Source organism: Sander lucioperca, chromosome 10, assembly GCF_008315115.2.
Source record: "Sander lucioperca isolate FBNREF2018 chromosome 10, SLUC_FBN_1.2, whole genome shotgun sequence".
In the NCBI taxonomy this organism is placed as follows: domain Eukaryota; kingdom Metazoa; phylum Chordata; class Actinopteri; order Perciformes; family Percidae; genus Sander; species Sander lucioperca.
Window position 1 is genome coordinate 11,455,471 of NC_050182.1, and position 27,982 is coordinate 11,483,452.

The window sequence follows — 27,982 nt, forward strand, 5'->3', positions numbered from 1 at the left end:
TGGGAACAGTGGTCTTCTGGAAGACTTGGAGTTAAGCTTTTCTTTGAGAAAAGAACAAAGAACGGCACTGAAGTCATTCTTAAAAAAAGAAGATGTGTTCTGAGTTTTGCCAACCGGATACGGCAAAAGTTGAATCTATCAACTAGCTCTGCTACCTTCTTCGATGCTCTGCCTGGTTGCAGAGCTATCCTATTGCGTGCAGAGTTAATTTGAAAGACAACCGTTTATCCCGCCCCTCGGATTGAGCCCTGTCAATGGTGAGTTCCCAGACCCAACATCGTGATGTGGGTCTGGCTTTTCAGGCTTATAAGAAAGTATCACAGGCACAAAACAATGGCACCTTACGATACATGGCACCTTACGAAAGAATATATATATATATATAAATAATATAACAAAAGGTATAGTCATTTTTGACATCTTAATTCAGTAATATATGTAAATATATATATATGTAAAATCTCAAACAAATGCAATAATGACTTGTTTGAGGAAAGTTTGCTTATAACTACAGTACCCAGCTGTTTAAGGAAGTATACTGAGCCTTAAGAAAAATTAAACTTCATTTTTGTGACCTGCTTTTAAAGTCCCAGGGGATCCTTTTTGGGTGATTTTTGAAATCTCACTCTGTCCATAGCTGAACAAGCATACAGCACGAAAAACAAACATCACCAACAATCAGAGCAGTGTAGTGGCACCACAGGATGGAGCCATCTTGACTCTCACACACAGACACAGTTAATGTAACATTATTTTATTCTTGCAACATGATAAGGAAATGAGAGGAATATTGTGTATATAAACACGCACTTTTGTTATGCGTTTTCATTTTATAGGCCACGTTTTGTTTAAAAAAAAATATGCCACATGTACTTGCTGTTTACTGTCAATTCCCACATAAATACAGTTGTACATGTGTATTTTGAATTCGCAGGAATTCAATTTAGATCCTGAAAAGACCACATGAGGATAAATAAGGAGGAAATAGGTCCATAATAATATAAAATAAAACTACAAAAGCTCTGAAAATGTGTTTGATTTCTCTACACACTGATGATGATGGATAGATATCATTATATGAAAACTGATGGACCTTAATGTACTGGCTGAATTACCATTGTCACCACTATGATCTGGCTGGGTCGCTTTTTCAGACAATGCCGCATTAACTTTAAATGACATTACTTTTTTACTGGATTAGCTCTAGTTTAACAAGCTAGAACTCCCATCTGTCTGTAGATAGCAAATTCATCTTCATCTATGATTGCAACAGGAGTCTGTACAAGAGCATCAGCTGAACATCTGCAATGTAAAATGTTGTTATACATTTTGAACCTCCTCAGACCTAATCCAGTCTGGAGCCGTACACCTCCACCTCACACAGGGTCAGGTACTCGCTTCTTCCAGGAATAACGATGTTAACGTAGCGACCGTCCATCCCGTTACACTGGAAGGTTTCAGTGAAACCTGGAGAGATGCTTGAGATCACAGCACACCTAGCAGAAGAAGAAAATACTTTAACTCATGATCATTTGAATAAATTAATACTAATTTCATATATACAAGTTACTATTACTATTTGCACTGTAAACTACCTAGGATTGTTGTTTCCTTTGTTATCAAGAGAATCTCCAATTCGAATCTCAGCTCCATTGAGTCGTTGTGGGATAGAATCTACAGTGTTGGTTATGTTAACAGAAAACACTCTGTGGGTTTTGCCCAGGTCCAGTCGCCACCAGGGATTAAAGTCGTTTTTTGTGTGAGTACAAGAACCCTGGCTCCAGATGCCGTCACGATTCCCATCTATAGCATTATATGCAATGCCGTTAGAATACAATGATGACTGTGAGGCTTTACCTTGGACTGCCAGGTTCTCTCCTGCAAACAGAACACATTCACAAACATCAGTATAACTAGTTTTCCTTGATGCTCTCTGCAGAAGAAAGTATGCTCAATCTGTGAATGTCTTGAAACTGAAATTCACAACTATTTCCACATTGTTGCCTTTTCCAGTGGTAAGTGGAAAATGCAGTCAGACGGATGGAGAAGTCATGGAAAGTTGTAACTATGCTGTTGTTTTTTTAGATCAGCAATGAAAAACTTGAAGGACCAACCAGTAGCTAGTGTAGATTATGTTGTATGTCAGTATCCCTAACAACAAATTTGCAAATCTTGAGAAACTTGTTCTTATGATTTAACAATTGATATTGCCTATGAATCATTTTTAAGAGGGTCATTCATTTTCAAAATAAAGGAGCTGGCTGGAGAACCAAATATAAAATGAAACAAAGCCATCATCTAGAAAATCAAATCTTGTGTGGCTTCAGCCACATATTCAGTCCTTCCAGAAAAATGCAAGAGTTTTTTTGTGATTGTTGCAGGCAAAAATCCTTGATTATGCGGAACGTTTTCTTAAAAAATGCTATGGAATATGCACGATATTTATGCAATTTTATGCAATGAAATTGCGGGAACTTGCAAAAACTGTGTTTTCATCATGGCTTCATCGCAGGGTTTGCAGCTTTCCGATGATGTTCACGTGTTCGCGTAATTACGTCACTTCATAACGTCACTTCATAACGTTCCCATGGCAACAGGGGAAAATGGCTGCTCTTGTGTGAAGTAAACGCAACATTTTTCAACTTTCTGCTAAAATATATGTGACTTCTTTGCAACGAAAATGCAGGGATTATGAAATCATGCAAGCCCTGCATATTTTGCGCTGAAAACGGCAATTTATGTGGCGAAAGTGCAGCATATTTGAAAAAAATGCAGCCCCCGCATAAATATGTGGACTTTGGCTGATTATGCATTGAATTACGCGATCGCATAATCGCGTTTTTCTGGAGGGACTGCATATTGAATTCTCACCAGTTGGGGCCCGGTACCCGTAGACTTCCACTTCGCAGAGTGTAAGAACTCTTTTTAAACCAGGTACAACCACAGTCACATATCGTCCCTTCACAAGACTGGTAACAGTAATTTTTAAAGACCTGCCTGCTGGGATATGATGAATTACACCAGCCCTAAAAGAGAGAGAGGAAGCAGTGCATGAAGATGTTTTACAATGGCAGTACTAAAGCTAAATAGCAATACAGAGTAATAAATAACACCAACACTTAATCTGCTGGAAAGAGTAGAGGCAGTACTCACACAGCAATGCCACATGTACAATGAGTGTGACTGTCATTTAGTCTATCAAATACTAGTTAATAGATCGTAAGATGAGATAAGTCACTATCTTAGGAGGCTTAAGTCTGCTAAACAATTTCCTGGGGGAAACCCTGTATTTACTTATTTACTCACACTGGGTTTGCAGCACCATTATCTTGTAAAGAGTTGCCGATGTGAATCTCTGCCCCATTGAGCCTTTCTGGAAAGGCGTCTCCTCTGTTGGTGATGATGATGGAGGTGACGATGTAGGACTCCAGCAGGTCCACTCTCCACCAGGGGTTGGTCTGTTCAACAGTGTGGGTGCATGATCCGGCGCTGTAGTCAGATTCACGATTTCCATCAATAGCATTGTGGGCAAAACCATACATGTCTGCAAAACGGTTTGACTGGGTCGCTTTCCCACGCAAGGCCACATTTTCTGTAAATGAAACAGTTAAGATGCTTGATGGGAAAATGTTTGTAAATGACTAAACAGTTTATTGGTATATTTGGCTACTTGGGGTCAGCAGAAACAAGTTGTGTCACCTTTTAAAGGGATATTTCACCGTTGGAAAGACGAATATAATTGGGTCACATATGTAGTAGAAATGTGAAAAAATTATAGAAATTGGTGCCTTCTAGGCCGAGATAAGCCAGAAAATGTGTTTTTGGCTCATATGGATGAAAGACACCAAATCCCAGAATGCACTTGCTTCGCTGCTTTAGACTCCACTCCCAAGCCACGCCTACCGTTTACAGACAGACAGTGAGGTGACAGAGGCAGCATTCAACTCAACTCAAATATGTTTTATTGTCATTTCAATCATATACACGAAACAACGTTTCACCATGGCTCAAGTGGTGTTACACAATTAAAATATATAAAAACGACATCTGAAGCATGCACACACATATGCTCCGTAAAGTTCAGCTAACGCATACTAGCATTAGCGCTTGGTGGGCTGTGTCGGTACACGATCCGTTCTGCCTGCACGATCCGTTCTGCACATGCGCAAGATAATACTGTTTTACCGAGGATACGACCTGCACGATCTGTTCCACGCTAGCCTATGGCTAGCCTCCACCGGGAAGCTAACGTTAGTTTAGCTAACAGCTAATTCGGCTAACCGCTAGCTGACAGCTAGATTCAGTCTAAAATAACGTTAACTCAAACGTAATGGGAAAAGCAGGCTACAGCTAAATTAAGACTTCACAGTAATAACAATAAAGACAAGTATTGAGTGATTGTATTTTAAATGAGCACAAGTAAAGTAGAACTGACGTAACAGCTGTTATATATGTTAGGTGTTTGTTATATATGTCAACGTTTATTTTCAAGTTTTATTTTGAGGGTCTTTTAAAGTTATTACATGCTGTCTCAGCTAGCAGTTAGCCGAATTAGCTGTTAGCTAAACTAACGTTAGCTTGCCTGTGGAGGCTAACGGCAGACCGCTACAATCAACAGTTAGCCGAATTAGCTGTTAGCTAAACTAACGTTAGCTTGGCTGTCGACCGGAAGCGTGGAACAGATCGTGCAGTGTCGTAAATCCTCGTACAACCGCGCATGCGCGAACATTTTGCGCATGTGCAGAACGGATCGTGCAGGCAGAACGGATCGTGTACCGACAGGCTGTAAACACCGATTGTCACTGCCCGATGTGAGTCGAGTGCAGATGTGAGTCGCGCATGCGTCACTTTGCGACAAGTAGCCTACAAGATGCTAACGGCTTTTTGAGCTAACGCACAGTCTATGAGCTAACGTTAGCAATCAAACAATCATAAATAGCTAAAACATTTTTGAAATGACTGCTGCTGCTGGCTACAAGTTAGCAGTCAAACACAATAAAGGCTGTCACTTAATGGCGTTTTGAGCTAACGTTAGCAATCAAACAGTCATAGATAGCTACAACGTTTTTGAAATGATTACCATCTTCTGTTATTGTATGTAAAGAGAAACGTTTATTATTTTATAGATTTCACAAATTTCAGTATGACACGTTATGCCGTAAACAGTTTAAATCTGAGCATGCGCGACTCACATCTGCACTCGACTCACATCGGGCAGTGACACCGATTATAAACACAGTCGTGAATTTGCGTGGAATGTAGAATGGTCGGCATTTAATAGTCACAAACTCCACCAGTAGTTAGCAGTTAGTTGGATACAAGCAGCTCATTTTTGCACAAGTCCGTGTTAACACAGCACACCACCACTCTTACCCGGCAACAGAGAAGCAGGCTGGATAGTCCGGTACACTGTTGTTCAGCCATGTTTCCACAACAAAAAAAACACAGCAGTCTCTGAAGTTGCGTTGGGAGTTTCATTGAAGTTGGATGTAGTCCAGTTTGTTGTTTAATGAGCGGACACTTGCAAGCAGGATGGATGGAACAGCTGGCCGGCTAGCGTTAGCTTTCCACCTAGCTAGGTTATACTCCAGCCCCCGTTCGCGTTTCACCGTTGAGGACGTCCCCCATGATCGCCCGCTCCGGCCGCCGCCCGCTCCGGCCGCTGCAGCTGCTCGCTCCGGCAACTGCCCGCTACGGCTGGTCTGATTGCCTGCTACGGCCGCTGCAGCTGCTCGCTCCGGCCACCGCTGCTGCTCGCTCCGGCCACTGCTGCCCGCTGGTCAAACTAACCTGTACGGCGGGCCGCAGCAACCTCTTATTTCCGAACGTCCATCTCTCCCCCGCCCCCTGAGGGCCGGTGGTCTACGAAATTTCCCGGTAGATTTATTTTGTCCCACTCCGCCGCAGATTCCGTCTGTAATAAAGTGTCCTGCATATTCTCTGATCTGTACCAATGTATCCCGGTGGTACACATGTGCGGTAGTTTGAATGCACATAATTGTTGTGAATATAAGTCCAATATTCACTCTCTTTTAGCTCTTTTCTGTCTTAACGAACTCCTGAGATAAATATCTGTCTCTTTAGCTACTAAGTATTCCACCATGTTGATTAGCTAGTCTCTGTGTACAGTGGCTTTTTAGAGCTCTTATACTAAAAACATCTTCCTGAAAACACAAACATGACACTATGAGAGCAGTGAGAATGACCCAAAACAGTAAAGTTGAAGCCGGACAGCTAAACAACGAGTTAAAAACTAAGTATAAGCACTGTAAAGCTCAGGTGAGCTGCAAATTCAGGTGATCATTCTCAGCAGGTTCATTACTGAGTGGCCTCTCTCCTTCACATCGTCATACTTTCATCTGATACGTTATTATAAATATATTGATTACAGCTGCTTAAAGCTTAAATAAATGTCTCCCTCTCAACCAATAATTTGCTATTTCATCTCTTTTCATAGCGTAGTAAGTTAAACGTTTTCACTTACTAGATAAAGATCGTGCTGAAAATATTGAAAGACAACTGTGCAGACTGTGTAATGGTGTAATGCCACAAAAACCCTTTTCGTTTTACTTCCTTCTCATTTTTCAGTTTAAAACAACAAGCGTAGAAAGGTCTCTACCATAGACTGTCTATGGTCTCTACCTAAACCGTGTCCAAATGGCATTGTTAAACATGTTACCTAGTGACCATACATCCTCACATTCACGTTGTGAGTTTGTTGCGTGGGGAAAAAAAATGTCGAAGCAAGTGTCTCCTGATAAGCCAACAGTGGCGAAAAAATTAAGAAACTAAATACCGGGCTGAACAATACCCTAACGACTACTATGAGTCTGGACAACAACTGTTTTGTAAGTTTTGTCAACATACTGTTGACTGGACCTGCAAAGACACATGTAACGACTATTTGAAATCAAAAGTTCATCTCAAAAGAACAAAGCTAAATCCACAGCGGGCAAATCCCTCCAGATTACGGTGACAATAAAATCAATAGATGCAAGGCGTGAGTTTGTGGAAGATTTTGTTGCAATGTGTGCTGAGAAAATGAAGAGGATACGTCCGTTTCTTGTTAAACATTGCAAGCAGGGAGGCGCACTCCCAGAAAACGCCAGCAGCCTCAGGCAGACCCACCTGCCGCGGGTCTTTGACCAGCACATGCAAAAAGTGCTGCAAGCAGTGTTGCCAACTCTTTTCCAATGAAAGTAGCTAGCACCAGCTCCAAAAGTCAAGTATGTCTCGCTGCAGCCTGCGGGAAGTGCAAGCCATTTGTTTTTTTGTTTACGTCACTCCCCATACGCGAATGGACCAGAGGCCTGTACTACGAAGCAAGATTTGGCGTTAACGAGGTAACTTCAGGTTCAACCCAGGGTTTTCTGTACCACGAAGGTGGATCACTTGTTACCGGGTTCAATCGCCGTGGTAACTTATGCTGAACGCCTAACCTGGTCGGGAGCAGGTTATGTTGGAGATTAGAGATCAACTGGTGTAAAAGCACCACCTACTGACCAATCAATACTCGATTGATAACGGCGTCACCGCAACCGGTGGAAATTAGGACGGTAAGATCAGGCGGAGGCTCAGTGCGCGGAGAGAGAGAGGGAGAGAGGGGTTGAGAGGGATGCGCTCATAAAAGTTCAAACATTTAGAGACCGACAACCCCGTTAACATTCCCTGATGGGTATTTTTATGAAATATATAGATTTCAATGGGAGGGAATTACATATAGGCTATTGGTATCTTGAGCCGTGTGCTGCCAATGCGCACATCAGTTTGAATTATGTTTTTATATATTTTATTTGCTCTCACGATCGCTTCCGCACTGCCAGGGTCGCAACTGAAATAATAGGCTAAAGCAACGACAGTTTATGGAAAGGACAAGTGTAATTATGGTCAGATCTTGGTCCTGACTGATGGGGAAGTGATACTAATAAGCGTTGTGATTTGCGCATCTACAGCGTCGGCTATTTTATTGCCAGCTTTCCTCCTGTTTTAGGAAGCAGCGACTGTATTGCGTTTTGCCTGCAAAACCGTGTCTGTGTTATTCATATTTATGTGGAATTATAATTTCCTCTTCTTATGTAAAATATGCAGCTCTGGTAGATGTTTGCGATTGGTCGTTCTGCGCAAACACCGCCTCTTTTATGTGAACGCGTGCGCCGCTGGATTGGGAAACCCTGGGTTGATTGAACTAGTTGTTAAGCACCGTCGTGACACAGGTTATGCGGGACCGTGGTTGTTAGGGTTAGTGAAGCCGGATAACTGAAAGAAATCCAGGGCATGTTGATCTTGATTCGTAGTACAGGCCTCAAGACAGCCTGGTAGCGAAGCCTCTTGTTTCACTTTAGATGATGTAGGCTTAACACAAACGACATTTCATCCAACAACAGTGAAGTTTTCATGTAGTTACTGTAATTGGGCCCTGTGTACTTTTTCAAAAGAAAAGAGTGGTTCGGAAATAATGTAAGACTGCTCCGGTAAAAGACTTGTTTTCATGAGCTTCTGGGGCTAGCTGCTAACTAGCTCGGAAGCTAACATCTAGTGGCAGGCAGGTTGCTAATTAGCCAGTGCTAAAAATTATGACAGTACTAGTTTCCACTGCTTTCTATCAATATTCCTCGGTATCTGTCTCTTGGTATGGTTTGCTAACCTGGTCGTAGACATGTAAATGAACTGTTTGCGTGGTAGCTAAGTCAACGGTTAACACCTTTTATATTGTAACGTGAAAGCTTAAGTGGCGTTAGCTTCAGCTAAATCACAGCAGCAACTTGCACTGCCCCGTTAAAATGCAACTTCAAATGAAATGTAATATGGCTCGATTTCTGTTTGAACACATTGTCATCAATTTCCATGTTTCAAAATTGGAAATCAAGTGAACGAAAAAGTACGGGCCCAATTACAGTAACTACATGAAAACTTCACTGTTGTTGCATGAAATGTCATTTGTGTTTAGCCTACATCATCAGTTTCTATCATCTAGCTAATGTGAAACGAGGCTATATCAGCTTCGCAAATTCTTTTTTAGACAAAAAAAAAAAAAAGTATGTATATTATAAGTACAGATACATAAACACATTGAAAACATTAAATGCATACATACATACATGAAAAAAGGGGGGCATGAAATTTACATTAAAGAGGTTGTAAGGCATTGTAAAAGTTCAGAGTCCAGATGGCTTTCTTATTTGTCAGTCCTTTTAAAGTTTCAAAATATAATTTCATGTCTTTTTTAAATTAAAAGTCGCTATAAGTAGCTAGATGACGTCATACGCTCATTTGCATATTTGTGACGTCATTACGCACTCATTTGCATAAAGCTTAGTGGTTGTGTCAGCAAGGTAGATAGAAAGAAAGAGAAATCTTTAGCCAAATAATCACAAATTCAATACAGGAATTTATTTTACCTTATAATTATTACTTAGGTAGCCTATCTTTTACCTTATAATTATTACTTAGGTAGCCTATCTTTGAAGTAAATAAAATAAATTCTACAAAGGGAGGGAAAAAGATCGATAAAGAATTCTCAAAGAAGGCTGGCTTGGCCAGGGCCAGGCCAGCTCAGCTGCGTCATTCTCCTGTTGTGTCCCACTGTCTCTCGTACCTACACTGGCCCCTATGTATGAAAGGCCGTATAGGAAGTAATTCATACTTCTGTCTTGCACACACTATCATAATCTTGCATACACCACTATACTCATACACACACAGTATTATAATCCTTTTACATGTATGTATGAGAGGGTATAGTAGTGTATGTAAGAGAGTATAGTAGTGTGTGTGTGTGAGAGTATAGCATTGTATGTGAGAGAGTACAGTAGTATATGTGAGAGAGTATAGTAGTGTATGTGAGAGAGTTTGATTGAAACGGAAGGGAGTTTGATTACTCAGCTCCTGATTGGTTGACAAAGAAGAAGCGGTATTTGACGGTCAAAATCCTGCATCCAATAGTTTGGCTGAAGTGGCGCTGTAATGGATACAGAGAGGCTAACTGAAGCTGTGGGTCTTCTAAATAATATTTTAGGAAATGGTGATATTGTCAACGATGTCTCGACAATTAAATCAAGTCCAACAGAGCTCTTATTCGGAGATGCAGAGATTATTCAGGGGTGGAACTTCAAATCCAGTCAGACCTGGCTCCAGCGCTAGCACTGCTACTTCTAGCTAGCTCAATGGAACATGGAGGACCCCGTTACCAGACGAGACAGCATTTCGGTATACGTCGTCGAAATCTAGAAAGAGGTAAGTTGATAAAAAAAAATAGCCAAGGACCCTTTTTTATTAATGTCACCCTATCTGCAGTGTCCCCCCAAATTCATGTTAGCATGGTCGTGACGTTAGCGCTGCTAGCTAGTTGCTACCCACATACAACACGGGCTAGCCATTTTCCATTGAAAACACTGCAATATCTCCACTAGTGCTAGTTAATATGATCAAGCAAGTTTGAGCAAGCTGTGTGAAATAATTTCAGAAATCAGGTTTCAGAATTAAATCAGCTGTTACATGAGAGAGAAGACACAGTATCTGTCAAGCCCTTTGATTAACCACACTATATGATATTTTACTGTACAAATACATTTGACTTTGACTAGGAGAAAAAGCTAGCAGCTAGCTGCAGCAGTTATGCATATTGGTAGTTATAGTACCCATTGCTGCGCTCCTGTTATTCCATTTCAAACACATTGTAATTTGCTATTCAATGCGCAGCTTATTACAGTGTAGTTCTGCATTTATTGGATTTAGCCTATCTTTGGGTAAGGAGACATCAGAGTAGGCTGTTAACAGCAAAAATAGCGTTAAATGAGAAAGCTCTAGCATCGGCTGGCTAGCTAGCTGAGTTGCAATCATCTGACTGGGTGACGATGTTTAGCCTATCTGTGTGTGTCTTTGAGTACCATGAAAAGCGTTATATAAATAAAATGTATTATTATTATTATTATTATTATTATACATATTAAAAAGTGCAATCCACATGTTTACATAAGTTTATTACAGTGAATAATAATCTAAATACTACTAAGTGTGGTAAAGCCACATATTTGTTTTTATATTTCTGCAATCTGCACTTTAGTTTGTGTGATTTGTTTCTGACTTTCATATGAATGTTTACACCAGGCTTGGTCAGTGCTCAATATACTACTGTGACTGAAGTAGTTAAATAAAAGATTTTCATCATCACATACAGGCCTGGCCTCCAGGAAAGAACAGTTTGTTTAATATATCTAATCTTGTGTTATTCATACTATACAATGATTTATTACAGATTATCTGGCCAATGCTGGGTGTCTAAGGACTTTGAAACGCATAGAAGACAAAGATCTCTTGGTGGAGGATATCATCATGTTTCAAGTGGTTCATCGAGTCAGTGGAGCACTTCAAAGGTTTGTGTAACTCCATTTTTTAGCAAACATAATTAACCCTTCTAAGGTGTTCATATTTTTGTTACACAGCCAATGTTCCCGGGTCTGGTTTACCCACCACATTATTAGGCTTTTAAATCAATACAGCCATAACATGAACATAATGACATAATGACATGAACTACTACAACTACCACTTGTAGTCACTGTTTCCCCTATCCCTGTGACTGTTACTGCCACTGTTCATCACACCCCCAACCGGCACCGTCAGACACCGCCTACCAAGAGCCTGGGTCTGTCCGAGGTTTCTTCCTAAAAAAGGGAGTTTTTCCTCGCCACTGTCACATTAGCCATTAATAATGATTGCTCTTGGGGGAATTACTGGAATTGTTGGGTTTTTGTAAATCATAGAGTGTGGTCTAGACCTACTCTATCTGTAAAGTGTCTCGAGATAACTCTTGTTATGATTTGATACTATAAATAAAATAAATTGAATTGAATTGAAACAATTTATGTAAAAATACTTAATAGAGGTTTACTTAAGCTGAATTACCAATGATATATACATCCTTTATGGTTCATATTTGCCATTTACTCCTGTGAGATCATATGATCATATTCGTTTTTTGTGAGTAAACAAGGAAATTCAATTATAAAAACGGTAAAAAAAAAAAAATAGAAACAATTTTTTTGATCATTATTGGTGCTTATTTCTTAAAACTTAATCAGAACAGGTGAAAGTACTTGAAATGTAACAATTTTGTAACTTTGTGTGGGAATAGCAGGTGCAGAAAGACAATATAGTTTCATAGCACCTACACTCAGACGCGCACACATACAGACAAACAGACACAAAAAGAGACGCACAGACACATAGACAGACAGACAGACAGACACACACACACACACACACACACACACACACACACAGCAGGCCTAATTAGGAGGAGGACACAGTTAAGTTTCATAGCACCTACAATTATTACACTGTAATAATTACACTCGGGTCCAGTAGACCCTAACACCTCATATGTAATAGTTATGTGTAGGGGGTTGTACCATGTGCAGTCATTGAAAATAAGTTATTTTTTATGTTCTTCACAGAAAATGAGCCAAGGCCAGTGAGTTTGAGTTAGAAGAAATAATAAATAGCATAATTTTTCTTTTAGCAAACAGGTCCCACAGACCCAAACACCTTACAAGGGTTAAGAATGTACTGTGCTTGTTAAGAGTGTACAACCTTACAAACACTCTGAAGTCTTGCATGTATCATATAAAATAACTTAAAGAACATCACGTTTTAGATAGTTGTCAATGACAAGGCCTTTTTGCATAATCAAAAACACTGAACTATCTTGTAAGTCATCCCTTTCGTGTGCTGTGTGATAATTTATCCAATTTGAAAACAGATATTTGTATCTTCTCATGATACATTTTTACAGATTCCGGGAGGGGATGAAGACCCTTGGTGTTCTTGATGCAATAAGAATGCACCCAGATGCTTTCAGACCGCTGTTTTGTCACGAGCCATCCCCACTCACAGCTGCATTTTGGAGGGACTACCTGCTGGATGTTGAGGGTAAGTATTATTGCTAGTTATGGAATAAAAATCTTTTCATATGCCCTTCTGTCTGTCTTTGTCTTTCCCTCCTTTTTAAAAGTTTTCTACATGCTAGGTTTAATTTATTTTTTGGTGTTCTTTGGTGTATTTCTTTTTCAGAGCAAGAGGGACCCTTGCAACTTGGGGGTATCCTGGCCTTTGCGACGGGAGCAAATGCAATTCCACCCCCTGGGCTTCTCCCCACGACCTTCAGTGGATTTTCTCCATGAGCTGCCCCTCAGACAAGGCCGTCATTTACCTACCGCAAACACATGCATTAACTGCCTGCGGTTGCCAGTCCTGAAAAAATTCGAAGATTTCTAGGAAACTATGGATTTTGCATTAAAAAACACTCAGGGATTTGGTCAGGAATGACTTCCGAGAACTCCTGAACATACATTATTAAAATCTGTTGCCTGTTGAACTTGACTAAATTGATGAAGCATCGTTGTCAATAACTCACCATTTCCTAATACATTATTAATGTATTGTTTAAACAATTGAAAATGGAATAATCATTTGACTAAAAAGGAAACCATTTTGTTATTTATTTTATTGTTCAACATTGTGAAGCAGAAATTGTCACTGGCCTTTTATTAACCTTTATTAATTGCCTTGACACTAATGAACTTGCTCACTGATAGGGAGTTCACCAGGCCCAAAAATAATTGAATGCCATGGTTACCGTCATCGGCTAGTGGGGCTACAGTTTCTAGAATTATGTTTGTAACAGTTTCATTGAAAATAAAGTATTTTTTCTGGAACAACAACATTGTTTGAAGTCTCAAAATGTACTGGGGGGTCTTCATTCATTTCAGCGTTGTCACTCCCAACTAAAATGTTCTGCATTGCCTCTGCACTGCCGCACGCAACCTGGAGCGCGAGCCCGTGTAAAATGATAGAAATTCAGGTCCTGTCGGGTTCGGACAAAGATCTTCAGCTCTACACCAAAGCTTCCCTGATCATCCTCTTCAAACTGCTGGTTAATCAAGAGCAAGAAAGAGATTGTCCGAGTATAGCCATTGAGCTCAGAAATTAATCTTTCCAAAATGACACTGTCATGTCCCAAATTATCAGTTTCCCTCACAATTTTCTGAACACACAGTATCAGTGAAAAAGATAGCAATGTTTTCCTCATTACCATTTACTTCCACAAACAAAAACTGACCTTGAAAAAGAAACTAAATAAGATAAGAATACATTTTTTCGTCCAACAAGGTTGTTTTTGTCCTTAAAGTTTCTGCTGCTTGATGTAAATGTTCCTTGTTCCTCTGAATTGGTGCTAGCTGTGCTTTCAAAGCAGCAAGCCCACCGGATAATTTAAAATGGCCCCTTTAGCCAATGAGGAAGTGAGAATTTAAAGTCTTTCTGATTGATCAATTCAACTTCCTTTTCAACTATACTCTCTCACACACACTTCTATACTTTCTCACACACAACTATACAATCACTCACAAACTATACTTTCTCTCTCACATACCCAACTATATGCTCTCTCACATACACTACTATACTCTCTCACATACACTACTATACTCTCACATACACTACTATACTCTCTCACATACACTACTATACTCTCTCACATACACTACTATACTCTCTCACATACACTACTATACTCTCTCACATACACTACTATACTCTCTCACATATACTACTATACTCTCTCACATACACTACTATACTTTCTCACATACACTACTATACTCTCTCACATACACTACTATACTTTCTCACATACACTACTATACTCTCTCTCACATACACTACTATACTCTCTCACATATACTACTATACTCTCTCACATACACTACTATACTCTCTCACATATACTACTATACTCTCTCACATACACTACTATACTCTCTCACATACACTACTATACTCTCTCACATACACTACTATACTCTCTCATATACACGACATTACCCTCTCATACATGTTAAAGGATTATAATAGTGTGTGTGTATGAGTATAGTGGTGTATATGCGAGATTATGATAGTGTGTGTGAGACAGAAGTATGAATTAATTCCTATACGGCCTCTCATAGGTCCCTGCACCCTGTCCCTTCTCCCCTTTCTACCTGCTTGCGCAATGTGCGCAGTGCTACTGCACATGAAGAGAGAAGGGAGGAGGGGCTGCTCCGCAGTGAGTCACAGAACAGAAGAGAGAGGAGATTGCTTTGGCGGCCAAAGGAGAGAAATACCTTGCGTGCCCGCTGGACAATACTGGCAACTTTTCTACAGAAACTCGCCAGATTTGTTGCTAGTCGCTTTTTTGAAAAGAAGTCGCTAAGGGGGTCTGAGAAGTCGCTAAATGTAGCGACAAAGTCGCTATATTGAGATCCGTGGAAAGAAAATCTTCGTTGTTGGCGACGAAACCTCTGACAACCGAGATCACAGTGTCCTCAACACTGTTATAGGTGAGCATCCTAAGCTTTTATTTAGGTAATTTTGAATGTGCTTTGCTGAATATATTAACAGTTTAAATAAAAAAGCTGGATTGTGAGTTTGTGTCACTGAGTTTTTAAAGGCCAATACTGCTTAGAAGTGAAAATCCGAAAAATCCGAAAGAGCTAAAAATAAATTAGAAAACACGGAATTTGAAAAAAAATAAAACAGATTTCATAGGGCCCTATATAACAATATCACATATATAGCAGGATCATAGCCTACTTACGATAGGTGTAAGCCGAGCACGTCCCCAGAAGGAACAGCAAAAGCAGAACTGAACTGCGTTTCATTGTTCTGGTTGAAATAGACAAAAGAGTCAATAACTGAAATACACTGAAGGATAAACATTGTCGCCATTATCACTGTATTAAATGTATCCCTGACCTACGACTATCTTTGTTACAGAAGTTAAATATCCAAGCTGCATAGATATGAACATGGTGGATGGTGGAATTTTTTTTAATAATATAAATTGTAATTGTATTGTAAATATATTTTAAAAGTATCATTATTCAACCACATACCTTGACTTGAAATAAACTCAGAAGAAGACGAGGAGCCGCTGTTGATGTTGTGTTGGTGAATATGATTTGATGTGACCACACAGGGATATTTATGTGCACATCTTATCATGGTATTGTGTTTATTGATGATTTACTACAGATGACTGGTATTTGTCCTTGAATGTAGATAAGGCTCAAGTCAGCAGATCAGGGATCAGCAACATTTTAATGAGACATATATATATATATATATATATATATATATATATATATATATACTCAGCAAAAAAAGAAATGTCCCTTTTTCAGGACACTGTATTTTAAAGATACTTTTTTTAAAAATCAAAATAACTTTAGGGATCTTCATTGTAAAGGGTTGAAACAATCTTTTCCATGCTTGTTCAATGAACCATAAACAATTAATGAACATGGACCGGTTGAATGGTTGAAAAGACAATAACAGCTTGCAGGCGGTAGTCAATTAAGGTCACAATTATAAGAAAGAGACGCCCAGGGTCCCTGCTAATCTAGGTGAACGTGCTTTAGGCATGGTGCAAGGAGGCATGAGGACAGCAGATGTCGCCAGGGCAATACATTGCAATGTCCCTAGTGTGAGACGCCTAAGACTACATTTACACGTGGCCGGCTATTTTCATAAGCGGACATTTAGAACCTCTATGTTTTCAGAAAAGTGTTCGTTTACATGTACCCGTGTATATATGCTGTCAATGCTGTGAAGAGCATGCCACACCTGTAGGTGGCAGTGTAACAAGAAGCTCAAGCCCACGTTAGCCAATCAGAATCCCGAAAATAGCAACAACAGCCATAGATATATATATAAAGGCTAGATGTCTTACGGTGGAGTCTCTAACGTCATCACCGGCAGCCATCTTGTCACAGGCAAGCTTTCTTGCGGGCTCTGTGGTACCTGATGTAAGGTGAGTGATCTGCACAAACACAAATGCTCTTATCTCGCTGAAATCTCAACAGATTTACAAACGGTTTGGTGTCTTACAAACGTTATTAACGTGGCTATAATTCTGGATGCTTGAACATGTTGAAATTGCAGCTTTTCTTTTCAAAAAAACGACTTAATCGTGCAGCATAGTTGTGTATCACTACTACTTGCGCAAGTTATCAAGGCTGAGACCACAATCGAGCTGTTTAATTATATAGGTCCCTCTCCACATTTGAGAGTAGGCTTAAGACGTTCCTCTTTGATAAAGCTTATAGTTAGGGCTGGATCAGGTGAGTCCTGAACCATCCCTTAGTTATGCTGCTATAGGCCTAGACTATCGGAGGATTTCCCATGGAACACTGTCTCTTCCTCTCTCTCTCTTTCTGCACTCATTCATGTCCCATTAATGCATGTTACTAACTTCACTTCTTCCCCGGAGTTCTTGTGCTTTCTCGTCTCGCAGGTTCTCATGGATCCTAGTGGAGCCTCCTGCCATGGTCCTGCTTGACTGCCATTGCCAATACTGTTGTTGCTGTGCACCTGTCTGTCTGTCTGTCTGTCTGTCTGTCTGTCTGTCTGTCTCTCTCTCTCTCTCTCTCTCTCTCTCTCTCTCTCTCTCTCTCTCTCACCCCAACTGGTCGAGTCAGACGACCACCCACCTAGAGCTGAAGGGTCTGTCCTAGGTTTCTGCCTCTTAACAGGCAGTTTTTCCTTGCCCTTGTCTCCAAGGTCTTGCTCATGGTGGTACTGTTGAGTCTCTGTAAATAATGTTATAAGGAGTTCGGTCTAGACCTGCTCTATTTGAAAAGTGTCCTGAGATAGCTTTTTTTATGAATTGGCGCTATACAAATAAAATTGAATGAATGGATTGAATTGAATTGAATTTTTTTAATTTTTTATCTCTATCCTCCATGTGTATACCTCCACAGTAGTGTAGTTCTCTCTACAGGGTGGGGATTTCAACATGCAGCATTTCTTTATGTCTATTTGTAAAGGGAAATCTTGTACCTATTTTTTATTGCAAATAAATGTCACTTTTATAATTATATTATAATTATAATAATAATATATAATTATAATAATATATATAATATATAAATATATATTATAATTTTATTATATTAGTAATATACATATTATAAAAGTGTGTGTGTGTGTGTGTGTATATATATATATATATATATATATATATATATATATATATATATATATATATATATATATATATATATATATATATATATATATACATGTTGCCATTCTGTACACTGAGTTTTAGTAGCCTATATATTGATTTAACATAAATACCTTGTGCTTGTGTATATTCATTGCACCTATCTTTTCTGTTTAATGTTATTTTCATATGGAAATCCATGGTTATAATTATTCATAAGTATGCAGTGTCATAACTACATCTCTGACGTTTATAACAAACCAAACCGTTTGAAAATCGGTAGAAAATTGAGCAAGTTATGGTTATTTAAAAAGTACTTGCACCATTAAAACACAATGTTACGAGTGAGCGAGCTGACTGTGGCAAGATGGCCGCCAGGTGCGGACGTCGACCTCCATTGGCCAGCAGCGCGGACGAGACATCTAGCCTTTATATATATATATATATATATCTATGACAACCAGGGGCGTCGGACTGGGGGTAAAACCGATACTGATTACCAGGGCCCAAGGAGAGAGAGGGCCCTTGAAAAGTCTGGAATATATTTTATTTCACCTGAATATTTTCATTTCCTAATTACATTTCATAATGCATGCCAGATGAAATGTAAAGTGTATTGGCTGAATAACTTGGTTGATTGACTGACTACATTTTGTATATAAAAAAAGACTATCTAAGGTCTCACCTACCCCTTGCTAATGCGCCAAATGGTTTAGTCCACCACGCATTTTGTTTAGTTCAGTTGAGCATCTGGTGGAGACATTGGCCGTTTCCCAATACCAAGAATGCAAAGAACAGACTTGTGTTCTTGGGGAGAACGTTCTTGCTAGTTGTACCTGGAAGAATGAACTTGCAAGTTCACAAGCACAGAAAACACTGTTAAGAGTTTGAGACGATGCGTACTTCCTGTTATTGCTCAACCCCCCCCAGCACAGAGGCTACCAGCAGGGCTCCAAAATAACAGCTAGAAATAAAAACCACAACAATATAACCACTTTATATTAAAACAATCTCCGGACAAGAAAACCTCACAATGTTACAACTATTGCAATAATATTGAAAAATAAATCTTATTGAGCTTTAATTTTATTGTTTATGGTTTAGCTCAAACATCCCTTACTTATTCAAAAGAGTGGAACGTGATCCCTACTATTATTAGTGTATAAGTTTAAGTCAGTTTAAATTAAAAAATAAGTAGGCATGCACTGGTGTGTCCTATGTGTTCATGATCGTGATCATTTCTATATTATTGTAGTGCACTGTATATGCCCAGGGAGATGGAAATTAGCAATTCAAATTATAAAGGTTGGTGTCCCCCCTTTAGTCTACATAACATGTCAGCATGTTACCACTTTATGTACAACTGTTAATTTATCATACAGACTGAAACTCAACTTCTAATAAATCAGAAAACAAATACACCAAAAAAAAACTAAATCTATATATACGTAAATGTATAGCCTATGGCATAATTTAAACAAGTCTCCCGAAAAGAAACTTGTATATATCTCTCCCCCTTGTGTGTGTGTGTGTGTGTGTGTGTGTGTGTGTGCGTGCGTGCGTGCGTGTGTGCGTGTGTGTGTGTGTGTGTGTGTGCTTGTGGAGTTTAACTCTGAAAAGACAGTTAACCACAGGTTCCCATTAATCTTATGATGGACATGTGTTGTGATATTTAAACAAACGATCCGTCAACGGCGAAATAAAAGCCTCTTATTTACGGGACCGGTCTAAAAGACCTCCGGCTTCCAGCGGGGTCTCTGAGCGTGACTATCCGAGCGACGAGCTAGCGGCCGGGGCAGGCGCAAGCTGGCGGCCGCCTCACTTCACGGAGCTCCGAAAACTCCGAAAACCTTGGAGCAAATTGTCAATTCGGCAAAGATTTTCGCAAGACTGCCTACATTCGAAATCTAAACCGTTCATTTCTCGCCTAAAATGTGGTCAGAAGTTAATTTGGTGATGAATAAGATGGCGAAAATTGTTAAAATTGTCCCGTTTTTGGGCTGTCTATGTACCGGAAACCCGACCATCATTGAATGCCGAAATGAATGTTGGGATACGGTTGCAGCGAAGTTCATACAAGTTACCAACCAATGCATCCTCGGTAAAATGGGCGTGTCAAGAACATTTCCGGGAATCTTAACTGTTCTTGGTGAAATGCGAACTTGTGTATTGGGACAGTACTTGGGCAACACGAGAGGACGTTTCACAGGGACACAAGAACACAAGTCAATAAAAGAACACAGATTGAGAAACGGCCATTGAGCGCTAGGTGGAGCGCAAACTTCTAGTATAGAAATGTCTTTCTCAAAGAAAGCCAAATCAGGCTGCCAGAAAAGAAAGGAAAGACAGGATAAGGAGAGAAAACTAAATGAGGGAAAGCAATTGCTGACTGACTTATTTTCAAAGAAAGGTGAGCACAAACTAGAAAACGAAATGGTGCTAAACTACTTGAATGTCTCCGCGACCGTTAGTGCTAAAAACGGACTGAGACAACCCATATGAAGAGCAGCACATACACTTTTAAATGATAATTTGTTTATACGTGTAATCTGAGGTAAAGGCTAAATAAATAAACTACACTAACAATGCTGTTTGCATACAACGCATTTACTGGGGAATAAACTTAAGTATAAGCTATACATTTGAGGAAGCCATAGCATGTAAGCAATAGCATTTGTTTCGTTTTGCCTTTTTTCTTCAGATAAAAATGACTAGTGAGACGTTTTGTTTGTCTTTTGAATATAGCTTTTTCTTAATGTACAAAACTAAAATGGCATGTTTTAAGATTTAATTTATGCCTTGAACTAATAAAGCATAATACAAATAATGTTCTCAAGTAAAAATCATTTAAGTAAAGTGACGGTAGACCAGAGTAGCCTACATTAAGAAAGTCTGAAATGATGACTTAAGCACATATGGCATTAATATTAGGCTACCTTCAGTGGCATTTACTGGAGGGAGAACTCCAATGTCATGTATAAGCTATCTGTTCCTTTTGTCTTTTTCATTCTGCAAATATAATATGAATGAGTCAAGTGTTGTTTGGTTATCTTTTATTATGCAGTAAGCAGTTTGTTCATGTAGGGATTAGAAAACTAAAATATAATATAATAATATTGTAATATCATTTAGCTTAAATTTAGTAACCACAGTAAAGTAGGTTAGAGAATGTTGGGAAAGGTTTGAAATGTGTGTAGAGAAATTATCAGGTTACTCTAAGCAGTACAGTTAATAGTTATTACCCTATAAACATCTAGGCCTACAGATTCATGTATACAGAGGCCTGATTATTATTATTATTATTATTATTATTATAAAAAAAAAGGATCTTGTGCTACGCCCCTGATGACAACAGCAACGACTCACTTCCTCTTTCTCTCTCTCGGCTGTCTAAACCTCCGTTTGTCTCAGTTTACATGCAAACGTGCAAATGAAGTTTTCCAAAATCTCCACTTTGGCCGGAGTTTTTAGAAATAATCGTTTTCTGTGATAAAAACGGGGTTTTCGTGTAAATGAGAGGCCAAACCGCAGGAAAATATCTGCGTCTTCCCTTCATGTAAACGGGGCACTAGACAGCGCTACAGGGAGACAGGAAGCACAGCTGATCGTCCTCACAGTGGCAGACCACGTGTAACAACACCTGCATAGGATCGGCACATCCGAATATCACACCTGCGGGACAGGTACAGGACGGCAACAACAACCGCAAGAACTGGCCAGTCTGGTGCAGTACATGAGGAGGAGATGCACTGCAGTACTTAATGCAGCTGGTGGCTAGATACTGAGGGCTACTTTTGATTTTGACCCCCTTTGTTCAGGGACGCATTATTGCATTTCTGTTAGTCACATGTCTGTGAAAATTGTTCAGTTTATGTCTTAGTTGTTAAATTTTTTAATTTTCATGCAAATATTTGCATATGTTAAGATGCTTAAAATATAAAAGCAGCACATTTCTTTTTTGCTGAGTATATATATATATATATATATATGTATATATATTGCTGCTCATACATTTGTACTTGATGATTAGTTAGAGATACATGTAAACTGGAGAGAGTTGGACTATGTGAGTTTTCAGAGAGAAAAAAGAGAAGTAGAAATGTGAAATGTTGAAACAGACATTTAATTGATGATGGCATAAAACAGAAGTTTGAACATTGCACAAAATAAAAACCTGAGACTAAGCATTTTCTGCATTAACGGTTTCTGTTTTTCCTGATTCTTTTCCTGTTGGTAACTTTCCATGCATGGGCTAAACCCATCACAGCTGGTTGAGGTTGAGCTAATTTTTACTACATCAAACATGATACTCTTATAACAATGTATCATACTCTATAAGTTGATTGTATGTTTTGTTTGTAAAATCATAACCCATAAAATAACTTTCCAGACAAATGTAGTTGAGTAAAAAGTATAATATTTCCCTCTGATGTGTGGTGAAGTAGAAGTATAAAGTAGCATAAAATGGAAATACTCACGTAAAAGTACCTCAACATTGTACACAAGTACAGTACTTTCCATTCCTTAGTTATTCCACCCCCTGCCACTAAGTGAGTGTAAGAATATTTTCTTCCTATTTAAGTTACTCTATATACTCTTGAACCAATAGTATTGGTAAAAAAAATTGAGTGATCTTTGGCATACTTCTCTGCATGTACTTGGATAACCTCTGAAATTAAACTCACAAGTAGGGAAGTGAAATCAAGTGCATGGGAGTTAACCAATGGGCTGTGATTGGGTAAGTGGTGAATATGAATATGATCTGAATTCTGATGATTAGTTGGACATGGTTTGACTGATGTAGAGGTGAAGAAAGAGATACATATAAAGGGCAAAAGAATAGTTTAGATTAGTTTGGGAGCCTTTTTTCTCATCAGACTGTCAAGGTAACACTTTTCAATTTCTTTTGAGCATCAGATCATCTAGTACATGAGTTCCTGTGTATCCTGCTGTCTCAACTTGCTTTTCACTGCTTGAGAATATATTACTTTACAAAAGATATGCAGCTCTGCAGCATAAGGAAGAAAATAATAGCCATAATAATTTAAACCTTAATCCTAATTGTGAAATTCAGCCACAACTGAATGCTTCTACTATATCATTGCACTTTCTCCTATTTTGTTGACATCTAACACATTCAACATTTCCGTTGTTATCACTCCTCCATAATTCTAATGCAATACATTTCTCAACAGTGTTCAACAGTAATAATGAAGAAAAAGAAGTGTGCTTTTTTTTAAACATGGTCAAGTAATGACTCTCATCTTTCTCAACCAGAATGATGAAACTGTATGTTTTCCTTCTGCTGCTCCTCCTGGAGACGTGCTCAGTTTCCACTTATGGTGAGCATGATCCGACAGTATGTGTGATGTCTTCATTGTAAAACATCACCAGGAGGTGAATGTGTGTCTGACTGTTTTGTTAGCAAGAAAAGGAAAAAAGTATCGGTTACACTTTACTTGAAGGTATCTACATAAGAGTGACATGACACTGTCATGAACGTGTCATAAACATTATAAACAAGTCATAAACATTTATGACATAACACATCTTTTAGTAAGTGTCATTCGGTTTTTGTCATGACAAGTTATGGTTAGGGTTAGGCCGGTTACACACTCGATGCGTCGCGCGAGCGTGGCGTTTCTGTTGCGTCTCAGAAGCGTGGCGGCTGCGTGGATTTTTCTGTGTCCTACACACCAGAAGCGTGTCTGACGCGGTGCTGCTCCTGCTGCTAGGTACAGGGAGGGCTGATCTCGGGACATAGCGCCGACACATTCAAAGTCTGAAAAATGGGTAAGCGGGCTGTCTGTTTATGACAACTTTGTGTAGCTGTAAAGAGCCTATATAGCCTATCTGATGTTGGACCGTCACTCAGAACACACACTACGTTGTTATTGTAGCCTATCCTACCTACCCTTTATATATAGGCTACATACATATGTTACTATGTAAAATTAAAACGCTATTTGTTCTTTTTCAGTTCGAGTTGTTGACAGAAGAAAAGCCATTGCAGCCCTTATTCTGTTAAGAATTCGCCGGAGGGGAGAGAGTTGTTAAACATAAATATATAGCCTACTGATTTGATTGAAGCAAGACAACGTCGGCAGTATTGACTGTAAAATATGTTACAGAATATTCGTTCTGTATTGACAGGTGCAATATTTGAAAATCTTTTCTCTGAAATTTTTTATTACATTTATATCTAAATAAAATCTAGAGACTTTCAAACATCAAGATGTCATTTATTAATATGTATTCATTTGTCTAAATGACATATAAACATATTTTCCTATTCTAGTCTTAGCCGTGGCTCGAGCCGCGCGTCCCACGCAGGCAGTGTGTAAGCTCTAACCTGTTAACATGGGAGCCGAAATAAAAACGGACACGCCACGCTCGCGCGACGCATCCAGTGTGTAACCGGCCTTAGAGTTAGGGTTAGGTATCATGTGTCACGGCTGTGTCATGACAGTGTCATGTGTTCATAACAATATCATGTCACTCTTGTGTAGATACCTTCAAGTAAAGTGTTACCAAAGTAACGTAGTATCGTTATACAAATAATTTGTCTGGACATAAGCAAGTTTTTCCCTCCATAGAAAAACACATCAGCAACACATGTTGGGTAACAAAAGCTTTACAACAGCTTTTTTAAATGCAATTTTGTGTTTATAGCAACAGAATTGTGTTCTGCATAAAAACAACCACCAGGTGGGAAAATAACATTTACAATAACTTCAAATGCACCACGAGTCTGTAGTTTACCAGTTTCATTGAACACACCGTCTGTGTTGTTTTTCCGACGGCTAAAACACAGTCACACTTTACACCGTTTAGCGTTAGCTGTCAGCATTTTAACCGTTTTTAATCCAGCTACTAGCTATACTATAGTGTTAACTAGCGTCACGTGCAGCGGTGTTTGTGTTGCCTGTATCGTCTTCAGAGCATCAGAGAGAAGAGCAGACAAATCAGTGGCACCAGATTTCGGTAGCCAGGGTTGGCAGGAAGAAGATTTTTACAAGTAAATGTTCCAGTCAATGATCCAGGCAGCACATTCTCGTCTCCCTCCTTCATTTTACAGTCCAATGGTGGCTAGAACGGCTCCGGGTCAAACGTCATGGAATAGATTAATCTGCGTTATTTTTTTTAACGCGTTATTTTTTCTCAGATTAATTAATCGAAATTGACGCGTTATTTTGACAGCCCTAATATATATATATATATATATATGTGTGTGTGTGTGTGTGTGTTCACTAGTCTAAAACAAGACACCTGTTTAGGCTTTCAGCTAAAATTCCAATCAGCAGTGTTTGATAGGCACCAGGCTGAAATCTATTCTGTTTTGAATGTGTGGTTAACAGTTTTAACAGCAGTGTGTTAGCATTTGAACAAAGTGCTGTAGATCCACAGTGTTGTGCACATTGTGGTTAAAGTCATGGGATAAGTGTGTAGAGTTTTGAAAACTGTGTTCAAGCAATGAAAACCGAACTAGAGTTTGGTTCACATGAACTGCTGCTGTGCAGACTGTAGTTACAGTTTTGTGACATGTGACTCCAGTTGTGCCCACTGTCGTTTAGCAATCGAAAAAAACTGTAATACGCTGAATGAAAGGGGGGAGGGAGGTCAGAAAAGGTGGAGGTACACTAAAATGGTGGTCAAAAGTGATGTCAATACAAGTCTGTTCTGTAAAGAAAGTTTTTCTGGGCAGGAATCTAGGGTCACACAAGATACAATAATAATAATAAGCATCAAGATGGCGCCGCAGAATGGCGACACGGTGTGTTGGAGCGCTCTGTTTTGTTTTGTTTTGTGTTTTAACTTTGTTTCTTGCGATGGTACCCGTATCTCATTCACAAGTGAAGAGCTCGTGAACTTCAGGGGAACAACACCATCAGACTTATTTCTCACTTTTCTTCTCCCTTCACTGGAAATTTTGAACATTCTGGTCAAAGGTGCGCTCACCTTTGCTCACGCAGCGAAACGCCGGAGGAGAGGGAAACGGGCCGGTGCGCTGGTGCGTCTCCGCCAGCGAGGATTACGCACACCGTTACCTGGAATATTCCTCTTTAACGTGCGCTCTCTGCCCAACAAAGTGGAGGAATTACAACTGCTGTTGGGGGGAAACAGGGACTTTTCTTCATCTGCTGTTTGGTGCTTCACGGAGACGTGGCTCTGTGGAATAATACCGGACTCTGCGCTGCAGCTGGCAGGCTTCCAGCTTTTCAGAGCGGACAGAGACACGGACCTCTCCGGCAAAACTAAAGGTGGAGGAATCTGTTTCTACATCAACAGCGGTTGGTGCAACGACGTGACAGTGATCCAGCCTGACCTGGAGTATTTCATCATAAACTGTAAGCCTTTTTATTAACCCCGTGAGTTCCATTCATTCATTCTGGTCGGTGTTTACATCTCACCGCAGGCCAACGTGCAGGACGCGCAGCGCATGCTTGCCGACCAGATACTGTGTGTGGAGCGGACCAACCCGGACTCCCTAGTTATTGTCCTTGGTGACTTTAATAAAGGGAACCTCACTCATGAACTCCCTAAATATAGACAACATATTAAATGCCCGACCAGAGAGGAGAACATTCTGGATCACTGTTACACCACAGTCAGGGATGCTTATCACGCCGTCCCCCGTGCTGCACTGGGACACTCTGACCACGTCATGGTCCACCTGATCCCCGCCTACAGGCAGAAACTAAAGCTCTGCAAACCTGTAGCGAGGACATCAAGGAAGTGGACCAGTGTAGCTGTGGAGGATCTCCAGTCGTGTTTGGATTGTACTGACTGGGATGTGTTCAGGACTGCTACCAACAGTCTGGATGAGTACACAGAGGCTGTGACGTCATACATCAGCTTCTGTGAGGACTGCTGTGTTCCATCAAGCACCAGGGTGAGGTACAACAATGACAAACCCTGGTTCACAGCCAAACTCAGAAGGTTAAGGCTGGCTAAGGAAGACTCGTTCAGGAGTGGGGACAAAGACAGATTTAAAGAGTCAAAGTACAAATTTAGCAAGGCAGTGAAGGAGGCTAAACATCGGTACTCTGAGAAGCTCCAACGCCAGTTCTCAGCTAATGACTCTGCGACTGTCTGGAAAGGACTTAGGCAGATCACCAACTACAAGCCTAAAACCCCCCACTCCTTCAATGACCGACACCTAGCCAACGACCTGAACGAGTTCTACTGTCGATTTGAAAGACAAAAGGACAGTCCTGACACCATCCCCCACGACACCTCCCTACAGCTACAGCCACTGTGCATCACCTCCACCTCGCCCACCTCAGCAGGGTCCTGGGCCCCCCCACCAATGCCCTCCTTAAAGGTCCCCTCCACCTCCACCCCCCCTCCCACCTCAGTGACGACTCTTTCCATTCACAAGAGGGACGTCAACAGACTCTTTAGGAGACAGAATCCCAGGAAAGCTGCTGGACCGGATGCTGTCTCCCCATCCAGCTTGAAGCACTGCGCTGACCAGCTGTCTCCAGTGTTCAGACATTTTTAACACCTCACTGGAGACATGTCACATGCCAGTCTGCTTCAAGACCTCAACCATAATCCCTGTCCCCAAGAAGCCAAGGACCACAGGACTTAATGACTTCAGACCCGTCGCCCTGACCTCTGTGGTTATGAAGTCCTTTGAGCGCCTTGTGCTTTCACACCTCAAAGACCTCACCGACCCCCTCCTGGACCCCCTGCAGTTTGCCTACAGAGCCAATAGGTCTGTAGATGATGCAGTCAATTTGGCCCTCCACTACATCCTCCGGCACCTGGACTCCGCAGGAACCTACGCCAGGATCCTGTTTGTGAACTTCAGCTCTGCCTTCAATACCATCATCCCGGCTCTGCTTCAGGAGAAACTCTCCCAGCTTGGTGTGCCTGACTCCACCTGCAGGTGGATCACTGACTTCCTGTCTGACAGGAAGCAGCATGTGAAGC

General features: G+C 40.2%; 2 protein-coding genes and 1 long non-coding RNA gene across 6 annotated transcripts in view; 2 read left to right on the plus strand and 1 right to left on the minus strand.

Moving 5' to 3' along the window:
- LOC116036026 (fucolectin-1-like) overlaps window positions 1–27,982 on the plus strand; it is a 59,561-nt gene that overhangs the window by 22,162 nt on the left and 9,417 nt on the right. The window contains exon 1 of one of the 3 annotated variants that reach the window (XM_031279436.2): window positions 23,233–23,385. The exons of the other annotated variants lie outside the window; for them this stretch is intronic. Within the exon in view, the coding sequence (XP_031135296.1) occupies window positions 23,322–23,385 (64 nt within the window). The 5' untranslated portion in view covers window positions 23,233–23,321. Of the gene's footprint in view, window positions 1–23,232; window positions 23,386–27,982 lie in introns of those variants that run through there. 3 annotated transcript variants of the gene reach the window in all.
- Window positions 480–16,035, minus strand: LOC116036024 (fucolectin-1-like). 2 transcript variants are annotated; one of them, XM_031279434.2, is made up of 6 exons: window positions 15,933–16,035; window positions 15,635–15,702; window positions 3,307–3,592; window positions 2,872–3,026; window positions 1,596–1,878; window positions 480–1,496 (listed from the first exon to the last, which is right to left on the minus strand). In XM_031279434.2, exons 2-6 carry the CDS (start codon window positions 15,696–15,698, stop codon window positions 1,346–1,348), a joined length of 939 nt encoding a protein of 312 aa, XP_031135294.1. In that variant the 5' UTR covers window positions 15,699–15,702; window positions 15,933–16,035; the 3' UTR covers window positions 480–1,345. The 2 variants fall into 2 exon arrangements, with proteins under 2 accessions (XP_031135294.1, XP_031135293.1); XM_031279433.1 differs by lacking the exon at window positions 15,933–16,035 and adding an exon at window positions 15,753–15,833 and having other exon boundaries at window positions 15,635–15,721.
- Window positions 18,765–20,373, plus strand: LOC118496106. The gene is made up of 2 exons (XR_004898574.1): window positions 18,765–18,796; window positions 20,313–20,373. It is a non-coding gene; the product is annotated as an uncharacterized LOC118496106 (long non-coding RNA).

Coding starts and splice junctions, on each gene's coding strand:
- LOC116036024 (XM_031279433.1), bottom strand. Junction 3,593..15,634: donor GTGCTCGGCTTACACCTATC/GTAAGTAGGCTA, acceptor TTTCATTTACAG/AAAATGTGGCCTTGCGTGGG. Junction 3,027..3,306: donor AATGGTGCTGCAAACCCAGT/GTGAGTAAATAA, acceptor TCTCTCTTTTAG/GGCTGGTGTAATTCATCATA.